The sequence below is a fragment of the Nannobrachium achirus genome, assembly GCF_963921795.1.
Source record: "Nannobrachium achirus genome assembly, chromosome: 2".
In the NCBI taxonomy this organism is placed as follows: domain Eukaryota; kingdom Metazoa; phylum Chordata; class Actinopteri; order Myctophiformes; family Myctophidae; genus Nannobrachium; species Nannobrachium achirus.
In genome coordinates, this window is record NC_137811.1 from 68,191,437 (window position 1) to 68,203,382 (window position 11,946).

Genomic DNA, 11,946 nt, shown 5'->3' on the forward strand with positions numbered 1-11,946 from the left:
TTAAGTGGGATGTGAGAGGGGTCTGACTAGGTGTTTTTAATTATTCTGAATCCATTGCAAGCATTTGTTTTGCACGAAAACATTCTTGGGCTAAAAGTGGACCCCACAAAACAAAGGTTTAGTGATGAGTGATCACTTTTCACAGTTTTGTGGGGTCCATATTTAGCCCAAGGAATGTTTTTCGTGCAAAACAAATGCTTGCAATGGATTCAGAATAATTAAAAACACCTAGTCAGACCCCTCACATCCCACTTAAAGCAGATTTCTTTGGGAGTCTTTAGTAAGTGAATGAGACCTAAAGTTACCCTGGCTGTCAAAGATTCTCCTTAAGGATTTTGAATTTCAAACTTTGTTAGATATGTTACCTAGACACCTTTATGAACACATTGGTGAAGAAATCGTTTGGTAAGGAATTTATTCCCAGCTTTGACAGGTATTCTGATATTATTCCCTGAGGAGAGGGCATATAAAAGCTGGAACACTAGATACACTGTAAAAAAGAAACAGGCCGCTTTTACACTTGTTAAATCATGATTAGACTACATCAACCCTTAGGATTTAGCTGTGTGGATCTTATAGATAAAGGATTGACAGAATACAGGATAACAACAGGGATGAGAGGACAGGAGGAGGTATAAAAGAGACATGGCAGGAGGGACAGCACAGCCAGACAGACAACATTATAATGACAATAAAACAAGAGGATAGATTGAGGTTTTAGGAAAGCAATGAAGTATGAGAATCTTTACAGTGATGTTTGGGGTCCCAGAGATAATGTAGAAAATAAACAAAACAGAGTGTGTCAAATGAAAATGTTTGAGAAACTCTGCTCTGATCAAACCTCGATATTTCCACGTCGCATTTGTTCGACCAAGGGTCAGGCTTAGGCTTAGGTTTTAGGGTAAGGTTTAGGCATAGTTTTACTGAGGTTAGGGTTAGGTTTAGGCAGAGTAGCGTTCACCAGGTTAACATTCACCAGCGTCGAACTACTGGGATGTCGAACAAATGTTACGTGGAGATATGGCCAGGGGCGTCACAAGGGGTATCAAAGTGGGACTGAGTTACCAGGGCCCAAGGTGGAGGGGCCCTAGTAACTTTAGCTATTAAAAAATAGCAGATATACAAGCTCACAGCGCGCTGCGAGCTTGTAGATCTGCTATTTTTGAAAAGTCGTGAAAATGTGCGCAAATCTTATATGTATTTTGTGAACAAGTATTTTGTGAACAAGTGAACATTTGTAACTAAAATTTTGCTTCTGGGGGGTCCCTGGAACTAAATATTTTGAGATGGGGGGGTCCTTCACATGAAAAAGTTTGAGCATCACTGACATGGAAACATAGGTTTCTTGGCACACATTTTCACGATTTTTCAAAAACAGCAGATCTACAAGCTCGCAGCGCGGCACTCGGTGCCGCGCTGTGAGCTTGTATATCTGCTATTTTTCAATAGTTAACATTCATGGGGGGGCCCGCAGTGAATCCTTGTACCCAGGGCCCAGAATTTGGTGTGACGCCCCTGGATATGGCCACGCTCCACCTGGGCTCTAGCAGGCGAGCCCAGGGGTCTTGGTGGTGACAGGGACGATGTGGCTCTAGCAGGCAAGCCCAGGGGTCTTGGTGGTGACGGGGACGATCATGTGGCTGACGCTGTCCATGGAGGCGTCGGTGTGCGAGCGCCCTCGCTGCTCGTCCGACTGCAGCCTCTGTCTGCGGCCGTCGGACAGCAGGCGGCTCCTGCCGTCGGAGGAGTGCAGCCGGGTCCTGCCGCTGTCGTAAGACGCCACGCTGGAACCCGACGCAGACCTCAGCCTGGTCATACTGGTGCTGGACACTGTGGGAGGGACAGCAGGGTTCATCAAGATGTCTGTTCACACGGACATGTCCGTGGCAAAGACTTGGCCATGTCCGTGGCAAATTCTAAGAGGTGGTGCCATAGTTTTGTACTTTTTCTGTTTTAATATGTGTCTATGGAGCATGGTCGGATTGGGATTCATTTTCAGCCCGGAAATTTTCAAGCACCACCATAACTCGAGTGAGTACAAATAGAACCAAATGGCCCCGTATAGGGTATAGACCTGTTATAGTCTTTCAGGGCTATCTCCTTTTCTCTCAATCTTTTTTGTATGTCTGTGGCAAAAATAGATATTTTGACAAAAATGTCCACCACAAGCCAACACGGCGATGACCTCTGGAGGAGAGGTCAGTCATTTGTAGTTACTAGTAGCACCAGATTGGTATTTAATATAGGCTAGCATAAACTATGCACAAAAAGTTAGTAAACTTAACTTCGGTTCATTATATCTCGCCTTGGTACCAATTGGTATTGTGTTTTGTATAATTGTTATACTGCTAGTGTACTAGGTTGAGTAAAACAACTGTTTTGAATAGATACGTACTGTATCCCATGCCCTGGATGAAGTATTTCAAGGCTTCAATCATTTTGGCTGGCTGTGGACAGAGAGAAACATTACATTACAGTCATGATCTGCTTGTCATCAAACTCAGGAAGCAGGTTTCTAATAATGCTTATGTTATTTTATGAAACAGATGTTCAAATTGCACACTGTTTGTCACTACATTATATTCACAAATGTGCAGTCCAGAAACCTCAAAACATCCAAGCATGTTGACATAGAGGTGGTTAAGCCTACCTGATCCACTTGAGGTTGTCCTCCACAGTCTGACATCTGGGGGGACAGAGAAGGGCTTTATGTCTTATGTTGTCATATGTTTACCAATAATCACCTATAGTAATAGTAGTAATTGGTCTATTGCTTTGACATGCAAACATTATTCAGTATATAAACAACAGCGTTTTCTAATGGCATGCAACAGTTTGCAACAGGATACAGTTTGGAGAGGTGAGAGGTGCAACAGGTGATCGCATCTTTGGTGGTGGATGTATATCTGATAATGGTCAATGGTATTTAGAGAACGATGTCTAATTAGTTGAATCTTTTATTTCTTGTTCTTTTTTGCAGTGCAAACCCGCATACAGCTGCTGCCAGAGAGTCAGCCCATGGATCAGTGTCAGTCAGATTGTGTTTCAGTGGGTTATAATGTACCTTCAGCAGTGTGGACCTGGTGGGGTTGAGTTTGGAGTTACAGTCGACAACGTCCTCCACGGCTGGGGAGCTGTCGCCAACTACGAGAAGAGTGGTGCACCTAATCAGACAGACAGACAGACAGACAGACAGACAGAGAGGTCAGACACTGCATACAGATACTGTGGGCATGGACGGACAAACAGAAAAGTCTGAATAGTCAATTCATGTTTGTTTTCATTTATATGGCTGCTATAATTTATATAGCTGCTAAATGTCCTATGAAATGGACTCGGCGAGCTTCAAAGAGAGTGTGGCAGACAGATTACTCAAGATAGATATATTGATTGATGAGTGAGTATTGATTGATGAGTGAGAGAGACAGGCAGTTTATCGTAAATGTTATTCTAATCTAACCTGTCAACTGGACGTTAGATGGGATTTTATGCGATGTGATGTGATGTGATGTGATGTGATGTGATGTGATGTGATGTGATGCCTGGCGTCACTATTCTGTGGTGAGGAGATTTGGTGCCAGACCCCTCGGGGATATCGGTCAACGGAAAAAGTCAGTGAGTCAAAATGAGCAGGGACGTGCAGAGAATGTTAGAGAGGCAGGGGCTGACATTTCTAAAAGGGCCTTTTGGTGAAAATATAGAAAATAGCAGACCTCCAAGCTCGTGCAACAAATTGTGAACTTGAAGGTCGGCTATTTTCTGCACTTGATACCACACTAAACTAAGCATAATCAATCAAGTGAATACTGGAGATGTGGCATATGGCAATGTATTTCTACACAGAGAGGGCAATTCTCTCAACATACGATGCTGCATTCAAGTTCAGGAGAGTGTAGACAAGGCAATTCTCTTGAATGCTGCCTTCAGATTATGGCATGGAAAGAGGTGCATTTGCATTTCTTTCACCACATAGTGAAAACTGCATTCATCGTCTGGATAGGGCACTTTTACTGACCGGTAAAATGGCAGTTTGATGTCTATGTGTGCACATGTCTGAAAATGAGTCAAGGAGTATGTTCATGACATGGTCGTTTGGTGACGACATGTTTATTTTTTTAAACCTTCACTTACTTTAGGGTCCTGACGTTGACGTTTCCTTCGGGGACGGGCCTCTCCACGTCCAGGGCTCGCCTGCTGTTGTAGGAGCGCCAGAAGTGTCCCAGGTTGGTCTGGTTCATGGACGTGTTGATGTAGTGGCGGTACGTGGCGATCAGGTCCAGGTTGATCAGGATTTCATCCTGAACAGTCAAGAAAGAGAGAGAGAGACAGAAGGAAATCACGAAAAGAAGAAACTAATAATATGAAGCGGTCGGTCGCTATGGTAAAGCAAAGGGCACCGTACTCGCCGGGTGTCAAGCTTACCTTTCCGAACAGGTGTGAGATGATGGAGTCAGTGAGCGTGTGCGTCCAGTCAGTGATCTGGAATAAGTACAGCAACGTTACAAATGCAGTTCACAAAAGACTCGAGTATCCAGGGACGTGCTGGGCCTCTGATTCAGCTCGGGAAATAGAGTTGGGAGAGGCCCTCATTGCGCGCTACTCAAAGATTTGCCATTTCAGATCATGGCAAGTGACAAGCCAGTGGGACAATTACATGAGTTATATTTCGTTGTTTTCGGGTGGAAACCATGCATGTCCAAAACCGTTTGTTTTGTGTTTATCATTTTAAAAATGATTTAAACTAGTGAAAACAGCCGATCTACAAGCACACAATGCCTCGCAAGTACATTTTATAGATGATAAATACAAAACGGTTTTGGACATACAAGGTTTCCACCCGACAACGACTATATGCTATAAATATAAGGTGCTGGGAGTGAAAATTATAATGTAGGGGTGCCTCGGATTAAAAAAATATTCATGGGGTGCCCTGAGACAAAAAAGTTTGGGAACCCCTGACACAGGGCTTAAGTGGTTAAAGTACAACAACATCTACACTCAGAATATACACAGACACAGCCTATAGATACTGTGTATAGGTCATTACATTTTTCTCAAAATGATTTTTGTTTTTACATTGTGAAATGATTTTAAAAAATGATTTAAATAATGTTGCCAAAAAGAGAGAGAGAAAAAAAATGCTGACATTGACGTGACTCCTTTCTAAATAATAGGACTTGTTTTTGCATTGGGTTCCGCCCTCTGTTCAACTCAGTGAGTTGAGAATGGAAACACTGCCCTCATGTGGATTCTTTCATATCACACTGTAACACTGTTAGTGAACAAACACTCGGTGGGAAGGATTCCTGTCACAATATAGAGCCGTTTAACACTGTTACTGAACAAGCACTCTATAGCAATGATTAGTGTTAGTGAACACACATACTGTGATTCCTACCTTGAGGCAGCAGCAGCAGTTAGTTGTTTCTCCAACACAGACTGGTTGGACTTCCTGGTCAGGTGAGCAGGCTGGGTGTGAATTCCTTGGCTACAGCGACATCTGTTGATGGGGACCTACTGATTGGTTTTATTTCACCAGACTCTACCTAGCTCCAGTGGGTTGGGGCGGCCGCGGCCGCTTCGCGGCCGCTGCCAGAGCACGCAGTCCGGCTTGGGTGCCCTCCGAGACCTCGGTGTCTGAGTCTGGAGCTCTGTGAAAAAAAAGAAAAAAGAAAAAAAGCCAGCTGCTGAGCGGGCGTGCGGGCGTGCGTGCTTGCGTGCGTTCAGTGCAATGTGAATGCATGTGACCAGTTGATAGGAAGATAGATAGATACGTAATAAACATGAACTAAAAGGAGATCCCAGTAATGTTTTTGGCTTATTTCCACAGGGAAGTCATTCATGAATGAACGAATTATTGATATAGGACTGTCATAGGTACAGTGTCATTGACAGTACAGTTCACTGGTACAAGGTCAACTAAAAGGTGATCCTAGAAAAGACTAAGTCAGGGGGAAACAATTTAAAAAATAAAACAATAAAAACAGCCGATCTACAAGGCTGCATGTGGGCTTGTGGATCAGCTGTTTTGGGTAAATGTGGGTTTGTATTGACCCCTTTATCGAGTGATTGATTGAAGACTTTACGACAAGTTTCATGACAGTACAGTTCACTGGTACAAGCTCAACTAAAAGGAGCTTTATTTATTGAATGAATTATTTCCCTGTCTCCACACCAGGCCCAACTGCGCCGCCACTGACTGATAAATTGCGACCGTCGGGTCGCAGTTCCTATCGAAACCTCGACCGGCTGTCTGTCTGTCCGTCACACTTTTGCCCTGCTCATATCTCTGCAACCGCTGCCCCAATCCGTGCCAAATTTGGCGCACACAGTCCTTGCCTGCCAAACTACGATTCTCACATGGCCCTCCTCTTCTAGCGCCACCATGAGGCCAAAACTCATTCTGGACACTGCTCCTACAAATCTTGCCCTAAAATCACACAAATCGGTACACACTTGCTCTACGCTCATGTCATCAACATGGATCTGTCCCATGTAGCGCCACCTTCAGGCCGATTTTTTTAAACCCCTTTTTGGACACTACTCCTACAGATTTTGCCCTAAAATCACGCAAATCGCTACGCAGTCAGTATATATTAGGGAGTCTTACTGGTTTAATTATTTATTTCCCGACTATGTTTCCGAGACTGATTATTTATTTATTTATTTCCCGACTATGTTTCCGAGACTGATTATTTATGTAATTAATTATTTATTTATTTCCGCCCCTGGACTCCGCCCCCCCCAGGCGTCTGCCTATCGATCGGCTGGGCTTTAAAGAGCCATAACTCCGGTTTGCAGCGTGCTACCGTCTCCAAACTCGCTTTCTGGCTTCTCGTGTTACTGGTATTAAATACCACATACAAGCTCACGGAAGCTCCATCCAACTTTCTGCGCAATGCATTATGGGATGTTGGAAAGTTGTGGATACTAGCAACAGAGTATTTAAATAAATAAATAAATAAATAAATATATAATGAATGAACGAACACATGAATAAATAAATAAATAAACAAAGAAAGTGTGTGTGTGTGTGTGTGTGTGTGCATGCATGCATGCGTGCGTGCGTGCGTAATTACTGCCTCCTCGTTAAGAACCCCACACATTTAGGCAAATTCTTTCTTTCTTTCTTCCTTCCTTCCTTCCTTCCTTCCTTCCTGTAAATGAGGCCGCATGACAAGCGTTCTCGTCACCGCGCTGACGGGGTAATTACACGCAAATACAAGGGGTGGAGTCGAACTTAACGAGTGGGCGTGGTTTCAACTACACGCTCACAACGCGTCGCATCAAGACGCGTTGTGAGCTTGTAGATCTGCTATTAACGAGTGGGCGTGGTTTCAACAAGAGGGAGGACTCTGACTTAACAAGTGGGCCTAACGTAATGAGTTTTGTGGGCGTCGCATGCATTAATTATGTAAATTAAGCCGACTTATGCAAATGGGGGGGGCGGGGCATGGTTTGGAAATGCGTGTGGGCGTGGTGCGTGCGTGCGTGTGCGCCTCAATTAAAATTAATTAATTAATTAATTAACTGCCTCCTCGTTAAGAACCCCGTAAATTTAGGCAAATTCATTTCCTTCCTTCCTTCCTTTTCTTTCTTTCTTTCTTTCTTTCTTTCTTTCTTCCTTCCTTCTCCTTCCTTCCTTCCTTCCTTCTAAATAAATACATAATTAAATAGCGGGGGTCCCCGAGGGTGTCATCGCGTGCGGGGCGGCGAGCCTGATTATTATGTAAATGAGGCTGCATTAATTATGTAAATGAGGTCGGGGTGTGGTCTGCATTAATTATGTAAATGAGGCTGTTAAGTGGCGTTTCCCAGCGCGTAAAAAATTTAGACGACCGTATGTAAATGAAGGGGAGGAGCTTAGTTGACGTATGCAAATTGGGGGCGGGGCATGGTTTGGAAATGCGTTTGGGTATGGTTCGCATACATTATGCTCGCATACATTATGCTAATGAGGGCGTTAAGGTGGGTTTCCCAGCGCGTAAAAAATGCAGACGACCGTATGTAAATGAAGGGGAGGAGCTTAGTCGACGTATGAAAATTGGGGGCGGTGCATGGTTTGGAAATGTGTGTGTGTGTGGTTCGCATAAATTATGCTAATGAGGCTGTTAAGTGGCGTTTCCCAGCGCGTAAAATATGTAGACGACCGTATGTAAATGAAGGGGAGGAGCTTAGTCGACGTATGCCAATTGGGGGCGGGGCATGGTTTGGAAATGCGTTTGGGTATGGTTCGCATACATTATGCTCGCATACATTATGCTAATGAGGGCGTTAAGGTGGGTTTCCCAGCGCGTAAAAAATGCAGACGACCGTATGTAAATGAAGGGGAGGAGCTTAGTCGACGTATGAAAATTGGGGGCGGTGCATGGTTTGGAAATGTGTGTGTGTGTGGTTTGCATAAATTATGCTAATGAGGCTGTTAAGTGGCGTTTCCCAGCGCGTAAAATATGCAGACGACCGTATGTAAATGAAGGGGAGGAGCTTAGGCGACGTATGCAAATTGGGGGCGGGGCATGGTTTGGAAATGCGTGTGGGCGTGGTTTGCAGACATTATGCTCGCATACATTATGCTAATGATGGCGTTAAGGTGGGTTTCCCAGCGCGTAAAAAATGCAGACGACCGTATGTAAATGAAGGGGAGGAGCTTAGTCGACGTATGAAAATTGGGGCGGGGCATGGTTTGGAAATGCGTTTGGGTGTGGTTCGCATACATTATGCTCGCATACATTATGCTAATGAGGGTGTTAAGGTAGGTTTCCCAGCGCGTAAAAAATTTAGATGACCGTATGTAAATGAAGGGGAGGAGCTTAGTCGACGTATGCAAATTGGGGGCGGGGCATGGTTTGGAAATGCGTTTGGGTATGGTTCGCATACATTATGCTTGCATACATTATGCTAATGAGGGCGTTAAGGTGGGTTTCCCAGCGCGTAAAAAATGCAGACGGCCGTATGTAAATGAAGGGGAGGAGCTTAGTCGACGTATGAAAATTGGGGCTGGTGCATGGTTTGGAAATGCGTGTGGGCGTGTTGCGCATACATTATGCTTGCATACATTATGCTAATGAGGGCGTTAAGGTGGGTTTCCCAGGGCTTAAAAAATACAGATGACCGTAGTGAGCATTCGTTCCACGAACGCATTCATTCAATGAATGAATGAATAAATAAATAAAGTGCACATGCACACACGTGTGTGCGTGCGTGCTTGCGTGTGTGCGTGCGTGCGTGCGTGCGAGCGAACGCACGTGCACGCACGCACGCACGCACACTTTATTATTTATTCATTCATTCACGCACGCACACACGCATGCACACTTTATTTTTTAATTAATTCATGAATACAGCCTGCGATATGCGTGAAATCTTGCAAGCACATTCCCACTAGGTCAAGGAACAGATGCCTCCCTTCTCACATTGGCCTGTTATAGCGCCACCAGCGGGTCAACTTTTGCATAACACATTTTTGGAACAAAATGCCTCAAATCATGCATGCAGCTAATTTCAGTAACGTCAAAGAGAGCACTGCCTGCGATCTTGACATTTTGTACTTTTATAGACATTGTTTTCTGGCTTGAAGCGAGCCCACAATTGTTTCGAAGGAACAATATTTTCTAGTTTCCATATGATATGCGTAACTACCGCTGACGCAGCCGACGCATGCGCATTAGGGCCCGTGACGTCCAGGGGCACACGCAGGTGGAGGAGAAAAAAATAAAAATCTAATAATAACAATGTATACAGACGGAGCCGCTTCTGTCCTGATCTGTTGCATCTATTTCCTGTAGTAGGCTGCTACCATTTCAAAATAAAACATGTGTTGAATGATCACTTTACAAATATCCAATACAATGACTCTTGTTTTGAAATGTCCACTGGTATGACAGGAAGCTATGACAGGGCCCCTTAGTGCTGCTGACGGAACACAGGCTGAAGAGACGTTCTGAACTTCTGAAGTAAAAACAACACTCTCGGGCATTATGGAATATAAAGTTTCAACACACGACTTTGGGGAACAGTTAATATTTGCCATGCTCTCTAAAACCAAGACACTGTGGAATATGGAACAAAACGTGCCCAACTGGTCTTGTTGTTGTCATCCACCTTACTTTAGCAGGTGAGTTAAGTAATTAATATAAATAATGCTGGTTTGCAGTGATGCATCACTGTCAATTAAACTGTGTGCTGTCATTAATGTAGGCCTAGTTGTCTTAATGGATGATATTTATAATGCTGTTTTGGAAAAACGGCGTGGTGATGTTTGTAGTGTGAAGACTAATGTCAGAGTTGTTGTGTTGGAGTGCCATAGGGAAGAGTTCATTAGCACCAGAGAGAGATGGAGACAGTGAGACACTACTTGGTTGGGCTACATATTGTCATGAATTAGATGGCGAGTGTGTAGATGTCTTCTGTTGGAGCCTGGTGTCCCGCATTTGCGCTGTCTGCATTTGCGCTGTAGAAAAAAGGTGGTTGTTGTTGTTGTTGTTGTTGTTGTTGTTGTGGGGCACTTGGTGAAAATCTCGCATCGGGGCACACCGGGGGCTAGTTTCGCCACTGTGTATGTCCAAAAAAAAAAAAAAAGATTTAAACTAGTCAAAACAGCCGATCTACAAGCACACAACGCCTCGCACTGTAGATCTGCTGTTTTCACTACTTTTTGTGCAAACAGTAACATTTTTACTTTTGTGCAAACAGTTTCATTTTTTCCTAATGGCCCGGCCTGGACCGACCGATAATGAACCGGCCGTTCGGGAGTTGTCCCGCTTTTCCCAATGGCCAGCACGTCCCTGCGAGTATCTAAAAGGACCATAGCTACGATTCACAAGATGTCGTGATTAAACAATGGCTGAAGGAAGGTGTTGGCATGAGGCGAAGCGATTTATTGTAGAGAGAAAAAAGGGAGGACTCCAGTCAATGCAGTATAGGGTTTCAGTGGATAAGTCATCCATTAGTGTTAAACGTGATGTCTCTTTGGAACATACCCTAGATGGGTGATATTATGTAAATAAGGGATGACTCTAGGCCAATCATATAGTGATGAGTTCTCCTCTCTGGTTCCCAATGATAAACAAGGTTTGGGAATATTTGCAAAGAAATCTGCAGTGTAACATAACCCGACATGCTGTGTAGTTTGTACATTCTGGATGTTGAATGAATCATGCATGGTGCAGAGCACAATAGCGACGCATGCAGGCGCGCACACACACACACACACACACACACACACACACACACACACACACACACACACACACACACACACACACACACACACACACGCAATCACATAGATAAAGACAAAAAAAACTGACCTTGTGTGTCATGGTGTCTATAAATGTTTCTGCGTTTGCGTTGATGTTGATCAAAACCAAACCCTCCACCAGGTCAGGATGGTTCAGCTGCACGCACACACACACACACACACACACACACACACACACACACACACACACACACACACACACACACACACACACACACACACACACACAGAAATAGGTCAGGGTGGACATTTTGTTTTTGTTTAAATGTGTCATGTGTTATTAAATGTATTATTATTATTTTTTTATCTCGATTTTAGAGACCAAACAGGAACTTACAGCGAACTTGGCCAGGACGTTGGCCCCTGCTCCGACTCCCAACCCGATCACACTGCGAAACCTGCAAAGGTCAACACAGGAAGTTAGTATTGCACATGGATTTGATGATTTTTCATAACTGGCATTACAAACGGGACTGGATGGCCAGTCCTACTGGTCAGAATGCTTTGAAGTGTGTCTTCTCACCCGTAGTGTTTGAGCACAGTGGTCAGGCCTTCTGACAGCTGGTCCATGGTGGGGTAGGCATACCTGAGAGGGGTCAAAGGTCAAAAACGTCACAACAACCCCATATAATGTAGGATAATTATCCAATGGATCAGTGATTCTCAACATTTTTCGTTTCCGGGAA

General features: G+C 44.2%; 1 protein-coding gene across 1 annotated transcript in view; it reads right to left on the reverse strand.

Moving 5' to 3' along the window:
• Positions 1-1,591: 1,591 nt before the first annotated feature.
• Positions 1,592-11,946, reverse strand: part of LOC308300006 (protein NDRG1-like) — a gene marked incomplete at both ends in the record, with an annotated part of 11,182 nt that continues 827 nt past the window's right edge. The window contains 9 exons of the mRNA XM_080743775.1: positions 1,592-1,830; positions 2,396-2,447; positions 2,651-2,686; positions 3,065-3,164; positions 4,132-4,298; positions 4,423-4,479; positions 11,310-11,396; positions 11,598-11,658; positions 11,784-11,846. Coding sequence (XP_080599901.1) covers positions 1,592-1,830; positions 2,396-2,447; positions 2,651-2,686; positions 3,065-3,164; positions 4,132-4,298; positions 4,423-4,479; positions 11,310-11,396; positions 11,598-11,658; positions 11,784-11,846 — 862 coding nt within the window. The remainder of the gene's footprint in view (positions 1,831-2,395; positions 2,448-2,650; positions 2,687-3,064; positions 3,165-4,131; positions 4,299-4,422; positions 4,480-11,309; positions 11,397-11,597; positions 11,659-11,783; positions 11,847-11,946) is intronic.